Genomic DNA, 26,009 nt, shown 5'->3' on the forward strand with positions numbered 1-26,009 from the left:
TTTTAACCAATGATTACATTCCTGAATTGAATTCCATTTTTTAAACAGGGAACTACAACCAACAGAGTTCTGTTAATCCAGGTGCTTTGACTGACTGACAACTAAGGGAAATGAGACCTATTTAAATTTGTGTCTTTCCTTGATTATTCACCTTTTTGGTATTGGACAAACTAGAACTCAAGTTTCCGTTATTGACTGTAGTGTTTGGGTCAGCATCTTGCTTAAATCATCAAAGAATTTTGCCTCTAAATAAATTAAATAAATCTCTCTGTCTTTTACTGCTGAAGCTTTATACCAAAAAAAAAAAGGTATAAAATTAGGGAGTTATGTACATCTGGCTTGATCCTCTTGTGCGAGCATTTGGATTTGAGCGCCAGTGGCACCCTGCCAGTGACAAATGGAGGCACTGAGATTGCCTTTCCCGTCATCCGCTACCTTTTATGGTGTCGAGGGATTTCTTGTTCTCCTTAGTGACCCAGCTGCAAAGCAGCTGTTGTTGAGGCTCCTGCCTTTCCACTCTCACAGGGCAGCGTTCCTAACCATCCCCCTGGGATTTAAGCTTCTGCAGCAAGTGTGTCAACTCAGCTGTGTGAGCCAAGGCTGGCTGGGGTGGGGGGCGGTGCGGGGGAGGACCATCCACAGAGCTGCTTCGCATGCTGTGGCTCAGTAGTTTGGGATGGAGTGATCCAGCCAATGCTCATGAAACTGGTCATGACAAACAAGAAGCACTCGCTGCACAAATAGCCCAGCTGAATGGTTGGACTGGTTGAGAATAGCTAAGATTCAGGGCCTTTCCAATTGCACTAATTCCCTAAATGGAGATTAAGTCACATTGTCCACTTTATCCATCCTTGCAAAGTTTCCTGCTGGAAACCATTTTTTATGAACTTTTGGTGCCATCTTATGGAACACAGAATGCTGATAAAATTGTGATTACCCCTCCCACCCCCAGTATAATGGAGGTGTTGAAAATAATGATAGTGGGGGTGATGTTTTGGGTCTCACTCAGGCCTCACAATATGATCAAATTTGCCCCCTGGAGCCTGTGCTTTTGTATGACTAAAGCAACAATCCCAATGAGAATGTGTATTTGAGAAATGTGTTTTTAGGGGCACCTGGGTGGATCAGTGGTTAAGCATCTGACTTTGGCTCAGGTCATGGTCTCACATTTCAGGAGTTCAAGCCTGTATCAAGTAAGATCAAGCCCCACATTGGGTGATCTTGAGCCCCACATTAGGGTTTTCTCTCTCTCTCTGCCCTTCACTTTCTCTCAAAAAAAAAAGTTTTTATTGTTTTCTTTTCCAAAACATTTAACATTTTTATGCATTTATGACCACTTATTATGCATCTGGCCGTTCTCTAAGTGTTGATCAAACAATTCTCCTAAAGTGGTTTACAAGTAGAAGAGAGGACAACAAATGATAATTCGAATATTTATGTTAAGTGTCACAGCAAAAGTAGGATTTGGTCATTGTTAGAGCACCTAGAGGAAGAGACTCGGTTTAAAGAATTCTGGGTGGATGATATTTGACCAAGGCCATAATGGGAAAGGTATCTAAGACATCTAAAAATTAATGGGGTTGTTTTCCCTTCTAGTTTTCAATTAAAAACTAAGCAAAAATAAACCTTAGGCCTTAATTTTTATGCCTCGTTGGGATTTATGTTTTGATTTCTATATTTTTCAGTGCATTCAGCGTGTCCCCTCCCCTTCTGCTGATATTGTGCCTTCCACTCTCCTTCACAGCCAGACACTCACAGAGTGGTCTATAATTGTGGTATCCACTTACTTACCTCCACCCCTCACACTTTCCCCCAACTCCTTCTGGCTTCAAGACCTATTATTTCATATAAACATACCCAACTGAGGTTACTAATAATCTCTGTGTCAGAAAATCCGGTGGATGATTTTCAGCATTTGACATAATTGACTATTTCTGTCTTCTTCAGTTAGTGTTTTGCCTTGTGGATGAAGCCTTTTTAACCAACTGCATTCAAAACTAATCTTATTTCTTCCATTATTTATAAGTTGTTGTTACTTTGTTTTTTGTTTGTTTTTGTTTTTGTTTTGATTTCACAATTAGAATCTTAGAGGTCATCTTTGTCATTATCTCCACCTCCTTCATCAGACCCTCTCTCTCCTATCCATCACTTTTATCTGTGCTATCTAAATATCCCTCGTGTCAGTCCAATAATCTTTATCTCCGTTAGCAACCCCATCACTCTTTTTTAAAAGCCTGGACTAATCTGTCTCCATACCTTCTGTTCCCATTCCAACCCTGTAACCATGTGCCCTCAGAGTGATATTTACAAAACAGATAAGGACACATTCCTTCTTGGAACCTATCAGCCAGGTGTGCTCTACTTTTCACATGACCCGCCTTTTGTCCTTGGCTCCCTCATCCCCGCTCTGCACAGGATGTGTTCCTGCCATGAGATTTAACCTTTGCTGTATCTCTAGAATACTTTTTCCTCCCTTGAGCTCGTTAATCATACACCTCTTTCACGTTTTTAGAACGAGGAGCAATTCCCTTGAACACTTTTTCTGAGTATTCAGCTAGGTCAAATCAGCTGTTCTCAATGAAATTCCATACTCCTCGTTTTTGTCATTCTCATAACCACTGTTGTTTTGAAAGATGCACAAGGGCAGAGGTTATGTTTTATTCATCATTTTTATCCCAATGCTTAACACAGTGATAGACACGATAGGTACCCAATGCATATTTGTTGAATTAAAAAAATAAATGAATAAATTTCAGGAATTGTTAAAGTTCATTATTTTAATTAAATAACAGATATTTTGGGGGATGCCTGAGTCGCTCAATGGGTTAAGCATCTGAATTCGGCTCAGATCATGCTCCCACAGTTCAGGGGTTTGAGCCCTGTATTGGGCCCTGTGCTGACAGCTCAGAGCCTAGGGCCTGCTTTGGATTCTATGTGTCCCTCTCTCTGCCCCTACCCCTGCTTGTCCTCTCTCTCTCTCTCTCTCTCTCTCTCTCTCTCAAATGAATAAATATTTTAAAACTTTTTTTAAAGAAACATTTTCTAAAAATTTTTTTAAACAGATATGTTTTCTATTTCATTTGTAATTTAAAGATAAGCTACACACATTACTCTAAAGTCTAAAAAGAGCCAATTTTAATATTTTTAAATGAATCACATTTTAAAGTAAATTGTTGGAATATATATTTATCTGTAATATAATTATAAATTTGATGCAAACAACATTTTTACTTCACCACAACTTCATCAGACATTTTAAAAAAATATCTAAATATTTTCATCAACTGGTACTATGGATAGAGAAGAATTATGGTAATATGTGGGTTTTAACTTAACACTGAGCTTAGTATAACAAAGCAGTGTAACAGACTAAGCGATTTACCCAGATGGAGTTTAAGATGTGGTTGTATCCCATCAAATTAATTATCTCACACTGAAATGTTATTACAGTATGTGTGGATGACCTCTTTAAGTTTGAAGGGAAAATATACAAGTGAACAGATGTAGAAAGGAAATGAAAACTTGTAACAGGAAATCTGAGTAAGCCAAACATCTCCAGTTATATAATATTTCAGAAATTAGCTATTTGTATATCAACATTAAAATCTAACTTTTTACTCATAATGTCAATGCTGTCAACATACAATTTAAAATTTTTTAATTATCATTTTAAATATTTATGAAAAGCAAGTAACTTATTTAAAGCTATTTTTAAATATATACTTTCTCTTTTATTGAAAACATTAAAACCTAGAAGGTTTTTTTTTTTGTCTTTCTTCTTTCCTTCCTTCCTTCCTTCCTTCCTTCCTTCCTTCCTTCCTTCCTTCCTCCCTACCTCCTTCCCTTCCTTCCTTCCTGGCATTCTTGCAGGTTTTCTCCTCATGTAAGGCACTAGATATGGCATTTTTTCTCCTTGCTAATGCTTGGTCTGGGGCCTCCTGTCTGTCTAGTCTTACCTAAATTAGTTCTCCATACTGTTGCTCTAACATCTCAACCTAGTAGAACTTGATTACTCCACAGTGCATTCACTTTTCCTACCAACACCTACTCTTTCCCATGTGAATAAGTCAGCATACATTCACTTGGGTGCCATAAGTCACAGATGTGGAGTCATCTTTGACTTCTGTTTTTATGTTATACCCATACCCAATCCATCAACCATCTATTTTCGAGGGATTCCAAAACTGACCACATCTTATCACTTCCACCACTTTCACCCTAGTCTTTTTTCTTTTATTTGTTTAATTTTTTTTTTTTTTTTATTTCTAGGAGAGAGAGAGAGACAGCGTGAGCAGGGGAGGGTCAGAGAGAGGGAGTCACAGACTCTGAAACAGGCTCCAGGCTCCGAGCTGGCAGTCAGCACAGAGCCCAACGCGGGGCTCAAACCCACAAACCGCGAGGTCATGACCTAAGCGAAAGTCGGACGCTTAACCGACTAAGCCACCCAGGTGCCCCAATATTTATTTATTTCTGAAAGAGAGAGAGAGAGAGAGCATGCACAATGCAAGCAGGGGAGGGGCAGAGAGCAAGGGAGTTAGGGGATCTGAAGTAGATTCTGTGCTGACAGCAGATAGCCTGATATGGGGCTCAAGCTCATGAACTGCAAAATCATGACTTGCGCCAAAGTCTGACACTTAACTGACCCTAGTTTTCCATGGAGTATTAACAGCCTTCTAATAAGTCTCCCAGTTTTTTCTTCTGTGCCACCTATACTTTTCTACCTAAAATGTGAAGTGATTTTGTAAAAATACAAGTTTGATCACATTTTTATCTTTATGTAGATTCATCCATGGTTTTCCTTCCTAATCAAAAGAAATTCCAGTGCTTGTTTTAGCATCACATACACTAAAATTGAACTGATACAGAAAGGAATAGCATGGCCTTTGTGCAATAATTACATACAAATTCATGAAGTGTTCCGTATTTTTTGAGGTTCTCAGAGTCTATACGACCCTTTGCTGTTTAACACCAAGGAAATTATAGGAATCAAAGCAACATGTTGCATCCAATATTGAAGCTGTGATTTTCACTACCAAAAAAGAAAATTTAATTCCAAACTACTCCTAGGCCCTACACAGTGTGGTCCTTCCCATCTCTCACACTCATTTCCTATGATTCTTTGTGGGAATTACTCCATTGCTGCCATATTGTTTTTCTTGTTAAGCACTACCTCTCTAAATCTCCCAGATCTTTGCATGGTTCACTTACTCTTTTACTTATGTCACCTCTCAAATGTCAGGATGGGTCTTTCTGGAACAGTTTATCAAGTATCATTCTACCCTTCTCCCATTTGTATATTGTTCTCTTCTCTTAGTTTGTATTAATTTTCCCAGAGTACTTAAAAGTAACTGACAGCATCCCCTCCTGATGTGTAAAACTATCCATTCTGTCACGAGAATGTGAACTGTAGGAGGGCAGAATCTTTGTCTTGATTACTAAGGCCTGGAATAGAACCCGTTACATGGCAGTTCTATGAAGTGAAATATCACATTTCTGAATCTCTTTCCCTTTTTAGTAGGCTAAGTTCTGTGTTCTCATGACAGTTGAGTTGGACAGGAACACAGCACTATTTTTTAACAGCCTACTCTAGATATGTACTTCTCTCCCCTTCAGTCTTGAACTAGCAAGGGATGGGGCACCTAGGTGACTTAGTTAAGTGTCTGACTCTTGATTTTGGCTCAGGTCATGATCTCACTAACCATGAGTTCGAGCCCTGCATCAGGCTCCTCACTGATAGTGCAGAGCCCGCTTAGGATTCTCTCTCTCTTTCTGCCCCGCCCCTCTTCATGCATGCTCATTCTCTCTCAAAATAAATAAATAAACTTAAGAAAAAAAAAAAAGAAATACCAATGGACCAACCTCTTATTCACCCAGTAATAAGAAGAGCCAGTGATGCAAGGTTCCTCTTAAAGATATTTTTTCAGTTTAAAAAAAAAAAAAAATGTAATTAGGACAGAGGCACCTGGGTGGCTCAGTTGGCTAAGCATCCAACTCAATCTCAGCTCAGGTCTTGATCTCAGAGACATGAGTTCAAGCCCTGTATTGGGCTCTCCACTGAACATAAAGCCTACTTAAAAAAAATGTAATTAAGGTATAAAGTACAATTTCCATCCTGCTTATTTCATTTAGCAATGGGTCATAGAGATCTCTTATAGTTTACATAATTTTTTACAAAATTATTTTAATAGTTACATAGTACATTATTGAAATGACATTGCTTAACCAAGTCCATGATGATGGACATTGGGTTTGTATAGACTGTACTGCAATGAAAATGAATAGCTGTAGGGGCACCAGGGTAGCTCAGTCAGTTAAGCATCCAGCTTCAGCTCAGGTCATGATCTTACGGTTCGTGGGTTCGAGCCCCCCGTCGGGCTCTGTGCTGACAGCTCAGAGCCTGGAGCCTGCTTCAGATCCTGTGTCTCCCTCTCTCTCTGACCCTCCCCTGCTCACACTGTCTCTCTCTCTCTTTCAGAAATAAATAAAACTTTTAAAAAATATAGAAAAAAAATGAATAGCTGTTTCTTGGTATTTACAGATATTTTCTTAGAACCAGTGCTTAGAAATAGAATTGTTTATCCAAAGGCACCCAGGTGGCTCAGTCGGTTGTCTGACTTTTGATTTTAGTTCAGGTCATGATATCTTGGTTTGTGGGATCAAGCCCCACGTTGGCCACTAATCTGACAGCACAGAGTCTGCTTGGGGTTCTCTCTCTCCCTCTCTCTCCCTGTCCCTCCCCAACTTATGTTCATTCATCCTCTCTCTCTCTCTCTCTCAAAATAAACATTTAAAAAAAGAATTGTTTGGCCAAAGTGTATTTATGATTTAAAATAAATAGATCAACATTACAAAAAAGGAAAAGAATTGTTTGGCCAAATTGTATCTATGATTTAAAAGCTTTTGATACATATCAAATTGATTCCAAGGAAGATATTACCACATTTTTACTGTAGTTTTCTATGTGTTATAGGAGTATCTGTTTTTTATGAATTCATGGCAGTACTGAATTCTTTTATTTTGTGGAAACTTCAGTGATAGGTGAATAATGACATCTCAGTGTTTAATTTGTATTTTAGGTAAAGTGAATGTTGAGTAAGTTGACCATGTTTTTATAGTGGTTTTTAGCCATTAATTTTTGATGTTTGCAAACTGCTTATTTGTGTCTGTTGCTCATATAATATATATGACTTTCAGTCCAGAAACTCAGCTATATATGGACAATCCACTTTTTTATCTTTCTTGAACGAAATTTAGTCCTTTGCAGTCTTTCATCTCACTTGGTCAGCCATTTAATTTCAGCTAGTTCTGTGGCTTCCCCCCCTTCCAAAGGTTCATGTAAATCTGAGGCAAACCAAAGATCCTCCTTCCCTGTAGAGTTCTTGACAGTCACTCTAGATGCTGACCCTGAATATTGTGGGGCACTCCCTGTCACTGCTAGGGTCCCTCAGTGTCATTTGACATAATTCTTCAATGAGTTTATGCCTTATACAAAATATCCCAAGTGTCATTCAGGCAGTTTCTGCTTTGGGATGTTTAGGAAAGGGGGACTTGGAGGACAATTTAGGGAGGAAAAATATAAGCTAGTATCAGTAAGCTACTCAGCCACATTCATTTTTCTGTCTTAATCTATTATATTTTAATGCTTTTCAGAAGAAATATTATTCCATCCCTAAAAAAGTGATGTCAAATGTTAGGTATCTGATATTTTGACGAGGGAAATATTTTAGTAGTATGGAGATGAAATATTTCTTCATGAAAGTTGCCAATGCCCCTGTCCTGTTACTGTGCTTCTATCTAAAGTTAGCTCTGTTTAATAACATATAATGACTTGGAGGAATATGAGAATTAAATGGTTTAATATAAATCATCTTCATTTGTAAAAAATTAGTGGAAGTGCTAGGCATTTTTAAATTTTTTTTTTTTTTTGTATTTTGAGGTGGAAGCACTTTAATTTCCTAAAGACACTTCATATATAAAAACATTAATGTTAAAATAGACCATCAAATAATGCTCTTTTTCATCTGTAAATGCAGGTCTTCACAAATTCACTCTTTAAGAGTATCTTTTTAGTTACTTTTCCTGTTGCACTCATCAAACCATAATCCATGTTTAAACAACACGTTTACCAAACTACACTTTAGCTTTTGGACCTGTTTTAGCTACTTCCCTTTCTTAGGTATTATCCATATAGGTTGAATGTGAGATGAAGCTGTGAATTTCATTGGTTGTGAAAATGACCAGCATTCATAATTGTCAAGCATCCTCAAAGAGTACACACGACCATGCATGGGAATGGCTGCTAGCTACACAACTGCAAGAGGCTTCCTACTAAACTTATATCAGCCTTTGAAGAAGAAATAGGGACACTGCAGGGAAATTGTCTGGCTTGTTTTTTGAGTTATTTTAATTGATATTCTTCTGAACACTGATGACACAGATAGTCCCTGGTTACAATATAAATATTTGGCTGAAATTGGGTTTGTTCTGAGGAACTGTTTTTATGGTTTCATACACAATAGTTCATGCTAAGTTTCCAGATGTGAAATGGAAAAATTACTGCTTTGTGCATAGCTCTGTACTCTCCTAACAACGTGTGAACATATAAACTAAATAACTAAGGAGTAACTATAAGCTGTTAAGTTATATAAAGACAATTGTGAGAGCCCATTAATTTATTGACTGGTTATTATATTTATTGAATACTTAGATGACTGTTGAAGGACAGGTAAAGTCTTGGAATAATTTGGTTCATAGGACAAGATGAATACGCTAATTGCATTCGTCTATAAATATATTTTTATATTGATACTTATAATGCAATGCAGTAATGCCAAGTCTCAATGTTTTCTGGTGTCATTCAGTAAAATAGCAGTTCTGAGCTAGGAATGAGGACATACTTTGTCCGGGGTAGTTGACAGTGATGTAATGGCTAGTTTATTACTAGAAATATATATTCAAAATTTGTGGTATGGTTTACTTTTTAAACTAAAATAATTCCAGCTAAAGCCATAATAGTGTAATTCTCTCGTATAGTAGTATTCCTGCATACTTTAAGTGGGAGTTAGGAATGTTTGGGGGAGTGTGTGTGTATATACATATATACACACAAATACTTATGTACTTTTATATTTGTATGTTTTGGAGTTTGGGAAAGTATTAATCAGCCGTCAGAAGCGGTGCTGCCTGCCTTCTACACCCACTCAGGTGGGCACCTGCTTCTACACGGTGATGGTAGCATCCAGTTTAATCAGAAAATAAAATAAGCTGAAAGCGAATGGCATACTGTATCCCACAAAGGCTATATAAACTTTACTAAATGTTTATCTAACATTTAGTTAGATAAACTAAATAGTTGCTGCCAGTCAGAAGAGGGCCTGACAAGGCCTAGTCCTGACTGAGAATGACTTTTCCATGAGTTTAAATAATATTATCTCATATGTATGTTTGTAATACTCAGTATAGTGTTACAAATAATATACTAATGTAAATATAATGTAAGTATATTGGTAATCTCAAATCCCTAATTCCAGAAACAGGTGTAGGCCTCATCCAGGAAAATGTCTGTTCTCTCTTTTTATCCTGCTTGCATTCTCCCAATCCCATAGCCCTTGTGCTGCTCAAAGTCCAACTGGTTAATTCTCAACACCGGCACTGATGTACTAACTGCAAAGTGCCTAATCTAATCTAGGATTATTCAAAGCAGTGATGTTAAAATAAGAAAGAATATTTACCAAGAATTCCATTACCTCTGCTTTATGTCCTTGACTTCTTAATCTTCTGCATAATCAGTTACTCTTTTTTTTTTTTCTCAGTATACTGGGTTTTTGCTGTTTTAACTGACTAGTATGTGGGCACACTGAATGGTCATGTCCAAACTCTAAATACTTAACCTAGAATTACAATTTTGCAAAAATTAAATGTCCACTTTCCAGTCACTTTATTTATGATAGGACTTGGTCTAGTATCCTAGGGTTTAAGTTGTATAACTAGCATGGTAGTAATAACTCTTTTAAAAATAAATCATATCATCATAATTAAAAGAAAAAGCAAATTACTGGCCATCGTAGCCATCACAGAAAGCTTTATAGAAAAGTGAAACTTCAGTCAAGTTGTAAAGCATAAAATGCATGTGAGCAAGCAAAAAAATAAGCAACATTATAGACCAGAAGAAATAATTGAAGGAAGATGTGAGTAAATTGGCCTGATAAGGTATAGGAATTTATCTAGGAAGATTTGAGCTACATTATGAAAGACTTTGGAAATTAACCTGTTTATTAAATAAAATGAGTGGAAAGTAGGAGCTATTAACATATTTTTGAGCAGAGGCTCCTGGGAGGTTCAGTTGATTGAGCATCCGACTCATGATTTCAGCTGAGGTCGTGATCCCAGGTCTTGAAATCAAGCCCAGTGTTGGGCTCTGTGCTGAGCGTGGAGCCTGGTTAAGGTTCTCTCTATCTCTCTGCCCCTTTTCTTCTCTCTCTCTTTCTCTAAAATTAAATAAGTAAAATAAAATTGAGCAAAGGCATACAAAACCAGTTTCATTTAAGGAATATTAATCAGGTAAAATGAAGCTCATTGGGTCAGGACATCTGATATCTGCTGTATCATTGTAAATGTGAGGTGAGAGGGGCTTTTATTTGAGATAGGAGAAAGTGTTAGGAATGGGACATTTTATAGACAAATTGTGAAATTTAGTTTCTATCATGACATGAAATTCTGAAAAGCATTTTTGAAGTTTGGTAATTAGGAACCAGATAATGGCAATGAAACTGGAAGGAAGAATTCTTTTGAAAAGATAAAAGGAAGAAAAATCAAAGAATGTCAGAGCTTTATATGTCATATCTAAGCCAGTTATTTCCATGATTTTTTTAAGCAACCCTCCAAAATTGATTGGTATTATGTTTACTTTCACCAATGAGGAAGAAGAGACATTACAAAAGATACTCAAAGTCACAGTTAAATAAGTAGAACCAGCAAGATTCAAACTCAGGCTTGTTGTCTCTGGGCCAGCTTTCACTGAGAATTGGAGACGTTTTTTACCCACAGTCCCCTGTGACTCATCTGCCTGCTGATGGGGTTATGTGTTCAGTGTGTGCCTCTTGCAACTAGGACTTGAGACCAAACACTCTGTGTTGTTCACAGTTATATCTTCGTTACTTAGAACTGTGCAAAGCAAACAGAAGGCCTTCCGTAAATCCTTTTTACCCAACAAAAACAAAGGAACAAGCATATAAACAAGTCACAGAGATGGTTGTAGAAACCAAGCCTCTCAACTCACATTTCCCTTATTTTTCACAGCTGACCACAGTCCTTTTTACTTGGTTTTCAGAACCATCACACATGTTCAAACATCAGCCAGTATACAAAATGAGTAATGGTGCTTGATATGAGGAGTTTGTACAACTAGTGGCTACTCCATGATGCTTGCTGATAGAAAATGCTGACAAAATCTAAAAGCACCAAGAAAAACCTGCTGAGAAATAACTTTTTCTTCTCCACTTTCTTAACTGCCACCCTTCCAAAACAATAATAGTTGAAAGAAATAAATTGGACTGAACATACTTTTCCCTCCAAGTCACCGTAATTTCTTCCCAAGAGCCAGTAATGTATGTGTATGGTTGGCTTATGCATTTGGTTGACTCTTGATTTTAAATACTCTCGTGAGGATTTTACTTTCCTCCTCATTATTTGGCACTTGACTAAATAAATAGTGATCAAAGCAGAAAGATAGGTTTTTGCACGATGGTTTGGGACTCCCCCTAGAAAGAATGTTCTGGCCTTCGATGTGTTTATTTTGCATCTAGGAAATGTTGGGACTCATTGCCTTTAATAACCTGGTCCACTGAGCATCTAGAGACCATTGTCCTTTGAGATCTGATGCGTGTTTTTAACGCTACGTACTATTTTTTGCCAATGGACTACACACAAGGATTTTATAACCCCATTTACTGTGACATTGATAAATGAGCCAGTTTCTTCTCCATCCTGAAAAACTAAGGTGCAAGAAAGTTTCACAGATCCTTTGTATCTTTGCATATAACATTTGTACAGACTCTTTACCGACGATAGTTTTCATTTTGTGTCTTTTATTATCTTCTCAAGTTCTTTGTACATCATTTTCTAATGATTAAAGGCTGACAATGTGTTTCTGAGACTGTGTATATAATAAACATATTCTTTGACATTAATAACTCTGCAATCTATTGCATACTGTATGTTCATGTATATATGTATATTTAAAAAAATAGTTAACATTTATTACAAATTTATACCTAAGTACTATAATAACAACTTTATGTATATCGTCTCAGATAATTCACTAATCTTCTGAAACTGATTTGACTGTTATTTTCTTTTTAAAACAGTACACTTTATTTTTAGAGCAGTTTTAGGTTTATAAAAAAAAAATGAGGAGTACCTGGATGGCTCAGTCAGTTAAGCATCTGGCTCTTCATATCAGCTCAAGTACTGATCTCGTAGTCTGCAGGATTGAGCACTGCATCAGGCTCTGTGCTGACAGTGTGGAGCCTGCTTGGGATTCTTTGTCTCCCTCTCTCTCTGCCACTCCCTTCTCTCTCTCTCAAAATAAATAAATAAACATGAAAAAAAATTTGAGCTAAATATAGAGTACCCATATACTCCTTTACCCTCTTACCACCCTACAATTATCAAGTTGCATTAGTGTTGTATATTTGTTACTATTGATGAGCAAATACTGACACATTATCAATAGTTAAAGTCATAGTTTACATTCAGGTTCACTTTTTGTATTATGTGGGTTTTGACAAATATATAATGATATGTATCCACTATTACTGTATCCTGCAGAATAGTTCCATGGCCCTAAAAATTCACTGTGCTCCTCCTGTCATAGTATAATAGAGAACATTACAGCTAAGAGCTGAAATAACTTACTCAGGGTCACATGGCTACACACATGGGGGAGCTGTCTGCCTAGAATCTATGATCTGAACTTATACATTCTACTGCCTGATTCACTAAAGTTATTTAATTATTTTAAGGAATCTTAACTTGGTAAGATTCTTGCCAAGTCTTACTTACTTCATAGAAGTATACTGTGTGTGTGTGGGGGGGTGCATTTTGCTTGTACTTTCCTTTTCTTCCTTTGAAGTTAAAATGTCATGAGAAATACTATAGGGAATAAAATTTTTAATTATTGGATATTTGTGGAGACTTGTGAGTTAAAGACAATTTATTGACTGGAGTAGCAATGAAGATGTCAGATACTTTTGTCTATAGTAGAAGCTGTATGTAGGCTGCATCCTACTGGCTAGGGCAATGGGTAAATAAAGGATGTAGCAATAGTGAATTTTTTAAGTGAGTGAAATGAATGAAAAATTTTTAAATGAGTGAAAGAACAAAGTTGAATGGAATGGAGACTATTAGGTTAATTATATACCTCTACCTTTGGGAGATATATCTAACAGTGGTTTAAAAAAACATATCTGAAGAAAGGAAAAAAAAAACATTATCTGAAGTTCATGTGGTAGACAGTGTATAAGTTAGAAGGAACAAGGACATACGATCATTTCTCTTTAGAGCGAAACTTCTGGACACTACCAGCAACCAGTGCCTCATTGCCATTGTCAGTCAGCATAGATCTTCATTCCAACCTTGCAGGACAAAACAGACTTGCTCCAGGCAAGTTCTTCTTGGGGCTCTTCTCCTGCCTTATGCCACCCCTTTCTATTACTCTGTAGGCAATTTTGGTTCACAGGCTATAAAATGGTAACGAATATATAGTTATAGATTCTTCCAGGATGGATATTGTTTCATGAAAAGTTAGTTTATTGCTTATAGGGCTTTCCCCCTACTCTTTGTTTATTTTCTTCTGGGGATGATTGTGATGTTTACTAAAATTAAAACTATAGCTAGGAAGAGGAGTCAACTTTAGACTAAATCCTGGTGTAGGAGTATTTTAGTGCTGAATGACATCAGCAAAGATAAGCAGTGGTTGCTTGAGAGTTATAAACCGTGACGTAGTTTCTTTATATGTAAAGTGAGCCATTAGGATAAAATCATCTCAAAAGCTAAAATGCCCAAAATTCTTTACAAGGAAGAAGAAATGAAGAGGAAAAAAATCAAAAGGAGAAAATAAAATAGAAAATGAAAATGATGTTTCCCATCATTCCTTAAAACTATCTCATCCCTTTGGTGGTCATGAAACCATTTTTTCACTTTTTCTCTTGCCTTCCTGGCCTCTTCTCTGATCTCTTTGATCAACTCTCACTGTCTGTTCTAATCTTGGTGTTTCCTAGGATTCTGACTTCATTCTTCTCTTTTAGCATATTCTCCTTGGTCATCCTTGTTTAGATAAAAACAAAACACTTTTGTCTGTGTGTGTGATGATTACCAAGTAGACATCAGTCTACTTACTTCATTTGGGCCCAGGAGGTAAAGAATCCTTCATGATCTACTGCTGAATCATCCATTTTCTCTGTTTTTCAAGGGTCGTAAGAGTGAGGCTGAAAAGTTCTTCTTGAAGGCTATTGAGCTGGATCCCACCAAAGGAAACTGTTACATGCATTATGGTGAGTGGTTGATAGTTTTTTCCATGTCCCCTCCACCCTCATTTACTGTTAATGTTGATATGAGATTTAGGATTTGCTGGCAAAGAGCATTTTGAGAGGGCATGGACTTCATTGTTACAGATTTAGCCTCATGGTGTAGTCTGAGTTTTTCATTCAAAGCAGGCATGTATAGAAGGCTACACATTATATTTTCCATTAGTAATTTTCATAGGACTTCAATGGGGAGAGGCATTTACACAGTTGTTTCTTTCAAGTCCATTGTGAAGAGTAAAAAAGGTCTCATCAGGAAAGCATCTTGCTCCTTGCCTGATGGATGGTATGTAACCAGAATATTCGCTCTCTTATATTTATGAATGATAATATATTGCTCCTTGACTGTATCATTTTTAAATTTTAGAGGTTTACATTTTGACCACAAAATCTTGCTTTCTGGAAAAAACAAGTGTACCCCAGCCTCTAGATACCTGAGATTGGGGTCAAGGATAAACTATAAATGATATAAAAGATGTCTTTCTCATTCAGTTTAGGCTTTGCCTTAATCAGTACAGAATGAACTTATATAACAACTCTGTCACACTCCACTCTATCATTAGGAGTGAGTCATGTGTTAAGTGAGGTGAAGTATATAGCTGGTTTGGTGTTGGGTAAGATGTACTTATTTCTACCAGATTTGTAGTTGGAATGGCTTTCAAGGAACAGTAAAGCATTCACTTTTGCTGATCCTTTGGGGGGAACATGATTTTTTAACCACTTTTGGCTTTGATGTGTTATTATCAAGTAGTAAGCTGAAAGATGGATGGCGGTTAAATCTTGAGGAAATGAAACTAATATCCTTCTTCTTAAAGTTAATTCTTTATTCCATTTTGCAACTAGTAAAAATAAATCAGTGACAGACTATGAGTGTAGAAAAATGGGAATAATAAAATGGAGGATATACTTAACCAGCCACAAATCCATTTGCTTATTTCCATTTTGCATATATGTTTATAAATCTAGGGTCATGATGCTTTGTCTTTCCAGCATAACACAGCATGTCATTTCACATGGGTTATTGCATAACCACTCCTGATTTTGTTTCACGATGCAGTGTTATTGCCATGTTAAGTTGGCAGTCAACTAATTTTAAGTTTGCTGCAGAATATATTTTATTTTCACAGGATTTTCTCATATGAAGTATTTTAAATTAGATTTTCTCATGCATACTATTTTGGGTGCCCCCACTGTGCATTAAAGTAGGTCCATGATTATTTTCCCGAGTGCTAAAGAATCTCTTCTTCTTATTGCATCTTTTGAAGTAGAATTTTTTCCCTATCTTGCTTTCTGCATTTCCTTTACCTCAAACTAATTCTACTTAATAACCTTCTAATCTTGTTTCCATAATTTTATTACATGCTTTAGATATTTCACAATCAATTCCTTTTAATTTAATTATGGCTTCATTTGTATTGCAAGGGAAGAAATTCACTATCGTGTTCATTTTAAGAGTTTGCCCCCTTATTATTCTGACTTGTCCGTCTTTATCTATTTCTATTTTTAAGTTATTATTGTTTTTATATTACATCATCCTCCTGGTTTGTCTTTTTCAATGTTGGTGGTGGAGAGTAGTTCTTCCATGAGAAGAGTTTGGATTTAGTTTTAACAGAAAGTGCAACAAATTATTGTCTAGGTTACTTGAAAAAACAGTGATGATAACACACATTCTGTAAATACATGTATTGTAACTGATTCTTCTTAGCACTTCTGGATTATTTAAAAATTTTTAACACGCGTACATTATTAGAAGTACATGTATTTTCTATGGGAGGAATGACTGCATAATTCAATATAATTTTATGAAATAGTTTCAGTATGTTTCCCCATTCTGGAGAGGGAAATAAAAAGGACTCAGCCTGAAGAATCAAAAAGTGGTAGTTAAGGAAAAATAATCTACAAATGGACAGGAAGCCCATATGGAGTGCTTGATATTCCTGTCTCATTGTGCTCATGTTATAAAAAATGTACATTTAAACAAGGGGGAGAAGAAGGGGGGAAATGGTGGGGGAAAGGGAGAGAGGCGAACCATGAGAGACTCTTGAATGCTGACAAAAACTGAGGACTGATGGATGGGGGGGAGGGGGGATGGGCATGGAGGAGGGCACTCGTGGGGATGACCACTGAGTGTTATGTGGAAACTAATTTGACAATAAACTATTTGTAAAAAATAAACAAATAAATAAATAAAATAAAAAACATACTAAATTCAAAAAAAAGAAAAATAAAAGAAAGTAAAAAATGTACATTTAATTTGAGGGAAATCTACTTCAGATGACTGAGTTTTAGAACCGGAAAGTTGTTCTAAATGGTTTAATATAATCCCTCTGTTGTACAAATAAGTTGACTGAAGTCTAGAGAAATGACATTGACTTGCCTAAATTTGTAGAAGTAAAATAACTTTTGGGTCCCTTGATAACCACCAGTGCCTTTTCTTCTTTACTGTATGCTCCATTTCTTTCACAACATTGGTAGATAAACACACACATGTGCAGATGGATAAGGTAGATACTTCCGATTAGTAGGTCATTCTATGCAATTTTAGAATGTCAAATTCATATAAATCATAACATAGCATAAAATGTTTAGGGAAGAATTTTTATTAATTTTAATGTGTATAAGATATGTCTAATGGTGGAAGTTACTGTTTCTTTTTCAGAAAGTGAGTAGGGCCATGTAGGAAATAAATAGGGTGATGTCATTTTTAGAAGGTGATGTGGTAGGAAGTGGGGTGCTTCTTGAAAGCAAGTAGTCAAGTAGAACATTTGTGAAGAGGTGATATCTTAAATCGATAAGTGTAAACCAGCTCTTCGAAGAGCCAGGTAAGAGCATTTCAGACAAGTAACAAAGTTCAAAGTCATAGAGCAAGCTTGGGTTCACAGTAGAGAAGGAAGGCTAATGTCACTGGATTATATTAAATCAGACAGGAAAGTGGGAGGACAAAGCTTAGCTTTGTCGACCAAGCTAAGGAGTTTGCATTTTCTTCCCAGGGAAAAAGAAGGGACCCCAAGGAGAAAACAGGATTAGGAGAAGGTCTAGGGGAACTCTATTTCTGTCTTTTAGGCATAGAAGATGGTTTGGACTTCGGAGTGGTTGTGGGAATGTACATTTTTATATTGAAATTATACACTTCCTTTCTTTAGAAAATTCTAAGGTAGAAAATTCCCTAAAATTGAGAGGGGAGAAGCCCTGTTTTCCATTTTTGCACCATCAATATCTAGCATATTGCCCTACTCACAGTGATGTGCATTAAATGTCAATTGAACTCAGTTAGAGATAGTCTCCATTTTAATTGGATGTGGATTCCAAAATGGACTGAAAGTTTGTTCGTTAGCATTTTTATTACTTCTTGTACCGAGAACGTACATACTATGATTTCTCCATTAACTTTCTGATTATGGATATTCTTAGGACATTTATACCCACAGGTTGAATGAATAATACTTTCTCAGCTTAAAACATAAATGTTTAAATGAAATATACATGTTGTTTTGTGTCTTTGTATAAAATGCTTTTGCAAATCCCCATGAAAATGCCAGCATGGGTGCATTTTGTTCTGTTGGAAATTCACTCTCCTGGGTGACTACATGCTTTTGATTTGCTTGTTAATGATACAAGTGACTTTGAAAATACTATGCAGTTGGGACTAGACAGAGTGAAGTATAAGAATTTATATTGGCTGCAATGACCATTAGAAGGCAGTGTTTAAAAGTATTTTCAGTTATTTACATTTTTCATCCACTAGTTTTGTGTTTTGGGGAAAAGATAACATAGCAGATTGTCTTTTTGCTTCATGTTAGCGTGCAACAAAGAAAGCTAGACAGGTTTATAAAACTGGTTCAAAAAGTTTGTCAAATGTAGGCCCTCTCAAGGGTGCCTTGGTGACTCAATCACTTAAGAGTATAGCTGTTGATTTTGGCTCACAAACCAAGAGATCAAGCCCTGCAATGGGCTCTGTGCTGACAGTGTGGAGCCTACTTGGGATTCGCTCTCCCTCTCTGTCAGCTCCTCCCCCCACTCATGGGTGTGTATGTGCATGCATACGCATGTGCACCCGCACTTTCTCTCTCTGTCTCTCAAAATAAATATTTTTAAAAAATGTTAATGGTCTCTGGTCCCTGTAGTCTCTGGGATTAGGAATCCTTATCTGTGAAGTGTGAAAGAGTTGATGTGGGCTTTCAAAATGTTTTTCAGTGCTAGGATTTTGTGTTGTTGCTGATTTATACTCAATTTCTCACCGATCTTTCATCAAAAATTTTAAGGAATGTGTAGAAAATAGGTTTCAAGCTATGGTATCAGTAATAGTATAGTGTTATATTCATATTGTCATTAGGCTTACAGTGTAAGCCGTGTCCATATGAAACAAATCATGTGAAGTCTTTATGGAATTTAGTTTATAAATGTCAAAGATGAGGATCTGGTGCCTTGGTGTCTCATGTGGGCCTGTAATTCAAGGGATTCTTCATGGATTTCCCTATGACTCCAAAGGAAAGTTTCTGCCAAATGAGTAAAAGTTAAGACAAGAAGTTTCTCTCTCTTTTTTTTAAAGAATTACTACAAAAACCATTTTGTCAAAAAGAATATAGTGTAATTTTTTCTTTATGTGCTTAGTAGTAAATTTTCTGTAGATTGAAATAAATTCATTTGTTATGAGACACCTATTATGTATAAGTCTGGGTAGATGGAAATTTGTTAAATATTAAGGACAAAAACATAAAAAGTGGAAAGGAAGCAAATGGTGATAAATGCTATTGAGAAGTACTCTTTTACATTGACCTTGGATGGTTTCCTCTTTTCCCAGCAACCTCTTGACTATATATATGGCTTTTCCCTCATTTTCTTCATTTCAGTTACCCTCTCTGGGTGAAGTTGTTTATTCCAAGGGTTCCACTATTTATGATGAGTCCTGAACCTGTTAATCCAACTTAGTATTTATTAAGCTGGATGTAGGGAGACAACAGGGAGCTTGAAAACTGATGAGAGAGGTACACGTTGTAAAAATAATCATTCAATTATAATTACAATTGGTTTTATAAAAGACATATAGTGATGGAGTAGCCTTGATTTGGGAGGCTGGGGTGCAGGAGAACTATAACTGATGAGATTACACATAAGCTATATTTGAATCAATAATAGGAGTTCACCACTCACAAAAATAGTAGAAACAAGTGGATACTTTGGAGAATAATAAAGCAGAGATGATATTTGAGGCAGAAGGCACAGCATATGTCTGGAGAGTAGTTCAAGGGCAGAATTAGGACCATAGCTAGAAACTCTGAGAAGATACATTCAGGTTCCATAGAAGGAGGAACATCCAACTTAGGAGAGCTGCCAGGTTAGGAAATGAGTGCCTTATTGAAGACTTTTCAACTGTGGATTTTTAAGCATGTTACAGAGAATTCAAGCAATGGGAATGGAAAAGGACTGGTGTAGACAACTGTGAAATCATTTCTAATGTAGAGGAACAGTCATTTTGTCATTCTTCCTCTTGAAACCACAGAGAAGTGTAGAATTTTTGAAAATGTAATAATATAGGTTTATTTGGCTCTACTATCAATTTTAGAATCCTGAAAAAGTCTTATACATTTATCCTGATTTTTTTTTTTTTATCATTGTCTTAACTCTTGTGAGGTAGGAATAGATCTCAATGCCATTTGACTGAAATAAGGGAAAGTTAGAATTTCCAAGTGACTCTTTGACTGAAATAAAGGAAAGTTAGAATTTCCAAGTGACTCTCTGGATCTGAAATTTTCAACATTTGAAAAAGTCCAGAAGAACTTGAAAAAGTCCAGAACTTTCTACAATTAAAATTGTAGTCTGCTTGTCTTTAGGATGATTTATATGCGCTTAAATTACATTTTAAAAAGTAAGTCCTTTTCCCTTGCTCATACTGTCTCTCTCAAAAATAAATGAACATTAAAAAAAATTAAAAAGTAGGTCCTAGCAGAAATGTTAAAAAATATATTTGATATTTCATCAGTAAACACTAAAAGAGGAAGTTGAAAATATGTGTTGAGTTTAATTGATGAGAGGTGTGGGTACTTTTTATTATCATAATTAAAGCTAGTCAGAAGATGGCAGTCAGCTGAGGTTTATTGTGTTGTAACATTTTATTTTTAGTCACTTCAGAAACTCTAAGAGTAATTTTAAAAATTAAATAATGAACCAAATAATGGTGTTTCCTTGATTTAAACTGAAAATACATTTTTGGTGAGTCTTTGCAAGTTTACATTGAAATAACAATTATGTTTAATGCATATGACCAAAATATTTTATTAAAATATCAGTATTTGTGACCCTTTATTGCTCCAAGGATGGCACAGACAGGTCACAGGTGTATGCTTAGAATAGGATGTTTCTAAATGTCATTCCAAGCTACTTTGTTCTCACCTATGATTTTTCATTTTTAAATTTGTTGGTACTACGTGTCTAATAGGTTAATATTATTTAATCTTCATATCTGGTGTGTATTTTGTGTGAGATATTTTTGAAAGCCTTTTGAAACTAAAATTTATTGTGACAAAAATGGGAAAGACAGGGAAAGGATTCTCTAAACTAATAAGCAAAGAATAAAGGAAAAGTTAAAGGATTAATGTATTTCCAAAAGAAATACAGTTGAAGGACAAGCAGTTAAGTGATAGGAAATAATTTCCATAATAGACAAGATAAAACATCAGTCTACTTAAAACATGAGAAACTATAAAACTTCAAGGAAAACAATATAAAGACAACGGGATATGAACAAATAATTCCCCAAAGAGGAATATAACAGATTTTAAAAGATGGTAAACATAGTATTTCCTTAGAAAGAAGGAAATTCAAATTCAAATAGCAATAAATTCCCTTAAGTTACTCTATCATTTATTCTCAGTACTTCTCTTGATAATATGTGTTAAGAAAATATTTTTTCTGTGTTTATCGACAGAAGGTAGTAATTGGAGCATACCATTGCTATTTACTAGAGGCAAAAATGGGAAAGCATCTAAATGCCTGGAAAAGGGAAATGATTAAATAAGTTAGTGTTATTCACATTTGATGAAATATTAAAATTCCTAAGTTAAACTTATAATGGATATATAATAACACAGACAACTACCTATGAAGAGTGATTAAATTTTACAAAATAACCACATCACTGGAAAAGCAAAGCAAACCAAAGAGGCAATGTTAATAATAGATATTTTACTTTTTAGACTCTTGCAGCCATTTTTTTGCATGCTTAATATTTGCATGCAAATATATATATTTGCATGAAGGGATACCCTTCATGATAAATATATACTCATTAAAGAAAATATAATATATATATATATATATACTTGATTGAATGTGAAAGAACAAGTGTTTTAAACTATATTTCAGGTAGTTTGTAGAAATGATGGCAGGAAAACTATTACAGTAAACAAATAATTACCCAAAACTTATTTGACAGGACTCAACATGAAAAATTTCAGATGTAAAAATTAAAGACATAAGAATTAAAAGAGAAGAGCATCTTGCCTGAGTTCTCTATTAAATACTATATTTCTGTGATGTATTCATTCATCAAATTTAATAATAACATAAGCATTTACTTAGGACTTTTGTGTCCTGAGAAATTCTCATGGAATTCTCATTTAATCCCCACAAAAGCCAGGTGGGGAGGTTGCTTGACTGTCTCCATTTTACAGAAGAGGAATATAAAGTAATGAAGCTATAAGATTAATTACCCAAGGCTTCATTGCCAGTTAATAGGAGAGGCAGCATTTGAACCAAGGCACCCTGACCTCACCATCTATGTCAACAGAGGAGATGAACAGAGATATTTTCCATTCATAGATGCTCTCTGTTGGTAGGTTTATTGATACATGAAATATGTATCAAATACACTGAAAGTTGGGACTCCCCCTTTTTTATTCCCATCCACTTGAGTGCCCGGTTTTCAAAATATGCCCATCCCAAAAATATGGATTTGGGGAGGGCATAAGCATTTGGATCATAGCACCCATGACATTTCCTTGTAGTTCTAAAAAGAAAAAGAATACTATTGTTCTAAAACATACAAGGATTATAAGACATTTCATAGCATTAAAATGATTAAATCAATTCAAGTAATATGGTATGACCTGACTCCAGGGTTTTGAAAGTTTCCATGAAGAAAAGTATTTGGTGTCATGCTGGGCACATCTGTGCTCATTAATGATAGTGCAATTATTGAAGCCCAGTGTTTAACAATTATGTCTCTGTACCAGTGCTGGGTGTTTTATGTTTTTATGTCTTTTGCTGTGTCTGTAATCTAACTCTGTGTGGAAATAATATTCTCCTTATTTTCCCTATGTGGGATTTAAGGCATCAGGAGTATACGTAACAGTATTAAAGGCCCTATGCCTAGCAAGTTGGCAGAGCAAGGATTTGAACCTCCTTTGACCCTAAAGCCTATGCTATGTTTATGGTTTTCCGTGCACTTTCAACTGTACCCAATTACTAAATGTGAGCCTGGTGAGTCCCCAATAGTGACAAAGACCCAGAATGAGGAGATTTTGGAGCGCTGCTGGGGGAGAAGCGCACGTATGCAGCTCTCATAATCATGTACTTCAAGGCTGCAGGAAGGAAGGACAGCTTGAGGTCATCAAGGCAGGGAGAGAGCTTGGGAGGTACAGAGGGAGAGAAGGAGCTCACGCAAAGAAGAATGAAAAGGAAAGATAGGAGACAGGGCACCAGACATCACCCCACACGGTGGTACTGACATTATCTCATTTACTCTTTCTGATAACACAGCAAGGGTTTCCCTGCTTGCAGAGTGAGGAAACTGTGACTCAAAATCAAAGAATCATGAAAGTAACCCGAGTGGCCTTGCTCCAGAGGTTCCTGCACTGGCTGTAACGCCTCCCACAATGAAAATGGTCATTCAGTATTTTTGCAGTAAAAGGATGACTGCTGAAGGATGGACTGGACTTTAGTTAGTTTTAGTCTTTCCTTTTCTCATCTCTGCTTCCATGTTTTGCATGGAAATAGAATCCACTTTGTTTTATTTTATTTTTTTTTAAATGTTTTATTTATTTCTAGGAGAGAGACAGCATGAGCAGGGGAGGGTCAGAGAGAGAGGGAGTCACAGACTGAAACAGGCTCCAGGCTCTGAGCTGGCAGTCAGCACAGAGCCCGACGCGGGGCTCGAACCCACAAACTGCGAGATCATGGCCTAAGCGAAAGTCGGACGCTCAACCGACTAAGCCACCCAGGCGCCCCAAATCCACTTTGTTTTAAATGATAACTAGGTGACGCTTTGCTAAGAAAAAGGTACAGTTAAGCACTGCCTTTGTTCATTGGGGCTGCTGTAACAGCACAGCATAACGTGGATGGTTTACGAACAAGGAAATTTATTTCTCACAGTTCTGGAGGCTGCAAGTCCAAGATCATGGTGCAGGCAGATTCAGTGTCTAGGGAGGCCTAGTTCCTCATTGACAGTCTTGTCACTGTGCTCTCACATGACGGAAGGGACAACGTAGCTCTCTGGGGTCTCTTTTATAAGGAGACTAGTCCCATTCATGGGGGCTCCAGATGCCCTCAACATATCAACTTGTGAACTTGTGGGTGGAGAGAGTGGCGGTACAAACATTCAGACCATAGCAACAGTTTACATCTGCATATTCTTTTGAATCTGTCTTTGTATAGGACTCAAGAAGCCACAAAAGCAAGATGATAAGAACTGCATTAGGCTTTAGATTAGGGAGTTGGGGTGCAGTAGATTTTGGAATGTGGCTCTCCCAGCCCCTCTGTTTATTGCTCCTTGAACATGGTTTACCTTTTGCTGGCCTCTCTATTCCCCAGTTTCTTAATCTAGAGACAATTGCTCCTGCCTCAGCTTGTGAAGATTAATTTACAATTTTATAAAATAACTAGCATGTCATATATGCTCAATAAATTGTAACAATGGCCATTTATTATTTTTAAAATATAGTAGAGCCCATAATAATATCTTGGAGAATGAATGAATCCTATAGGAAAAATTTTGGATAAAGTATATAAAAGAGACAAATCAGGGGGAAAAGAGACAATAAAAATCTAGATATGAAGAAAAAAGGAATCTGTATTCATCAACATGCAGACTGAAAGGGAGAACAGAAAAGAAATAGCTTGTCAGAAGAATGAGTGTTATAGGTAACAAGTAATTGGGAACAGAGAGAGAGAACCATAGGGAAAAAAAGAGAGATACTGTCTTTCCAGCCTTAGCTATTTGGATTTAATGATGAAATGCACTTTGAGATTCTTGTTTATGTTCTGCCTTCCACTTAATTGGAGACAATTGTTCCCAAAGTTTGCTACTCTGCCATTAACTCTTCAGTGCCTCAGTGACACATCTGTGAATGGATACTGTAGAGGAGTCCATTGAGATGGTGTTGGAGGGCAATGAGAAGACTCAGAGCTCTTCTTAGGAAGAGGGTATAAACATTTGGCTCTTGGAGCCACCCCTCTCCATTCTCATTACCACCGTAAGTTAATCTCAGAGGCACACTTCCTTCCTTACTGATTTACCCTATGTTTGAGACCTTATGTCTACCTCATTCTTTCCTTACAACTCCCTTGTCTAGGAAATGACACTACCCACCTCTGTGCCTTTGATTAGGTCACACTCCTCATCTAGTTATATCTTTCCTTTCATCTTTAGGTCATAAAACTCTTCAGATTGTTTGAAGCCCAGTGTCAAGTTGTTTTCCTTTATACAGTGCACTTTATTTCTGTTAAATACATACGTTATAGTGTTGCGAGGCTTCTCCCTCCCTGCCCCTCACCCCACACCTTCCTCCTTCCTTCTCTTATATCTTTTTACTTCCTCCCCAATCTCCCTTCTTCTCTTCCTTGGTTCCTTTTACTTCCCACTCTTCATTCGACAGTCTTCCTAACTCCCTCAGTGTTTTCCTGGCATCTCATAATACTCTGGAAAGAGTCAGGGGAGAAATAAACACAATAATGCATCTCTAGCCTTCCTGACCTCCTTTCCACTTGAGCACAGAGCCCTAGCCTGCTGTTCCTCTAATCTCCTTCCTTGCCACCTGTCCAATTCAGGACAAATTTTTGGTCTCATGTTCACATAGGGACAGATAGGGGACCTCTCAACCTCAAAGTGAGCAGTCCAGATTGATCTCCTGGGTATCCCTTTCCTCACTCACCTGGTCCACCTGTTTTCTTGGCCAGTAACCACTGAACATTTATCACGTTGGGTTTGTCTCAATAAACCAGAGCTGTTATTAAATCAGGCTGCCAAGAGCACAAAAACACAAAGCAACAAAACTAATAGAAGGGAAGGGGAGAGGGATTCGTTTTAAAGATTAAGAGCAGGGGCACCTGACTGGCTCAGTTGGTAGAGCATGTGCCTCTCTTGATTTTGGGGTCATGAGTTCAAGCCTCACACTGGGCACAGAGATTAAAAAAAAAAAAGTAAGAACATGT

General features: G+C 36.7%; 1 protein-coding gene and 1 non-coding gene across 2 annotated transcripts in view; both read left to right on the top strand.

Annotated features, from left to right (window-relative positions):
* Window positions 1-397: 397 nt before the first annotated feature.
* The window catches only part of LOC120226007 (protein O-mannosyl-transferase TMTC2-like), a 115,133-nt gene continuing 89,521 nt past the window's right edge, over window positions 398-26,009 (top strand). The window contains exons 1-2 of the mRNA XM_039224197.1: window positions 398-589; window positions 14,471-14,552. Coding sequence (XP_039080128.1) covers window positions 398-589; window positions 14,471-14,552 — 274 coding nt within the window. The remainder of the gene's footprint in view (window positions 590-14,470; window positions 14,553-26,009) is intronic.
* On the top strand, window positions 4,822-4,928 carry LOC120226008. Its single transcript, XR_005526920.1, has one exon. It is a non-coding gene; the product is annotated as a U6 spliceosomal RNA (small nuclear RNA).

Source organism: Hyaena hyaena, unplaced genomic scaffold, assembly GCF_003009895.1.
Source record: "Hyaena hyaena isolate Hyena2069 unplaced genomic scaffold, ASM300989v1 scaffold_1551, whole genome shotgun sequence".
NCBI classification, from domain to species: Eukaryota; Metazoa; Chordata; class Mammalia; order Carnivora; family Hyaenidae; genus Hyaena; species Hyaena hyaena.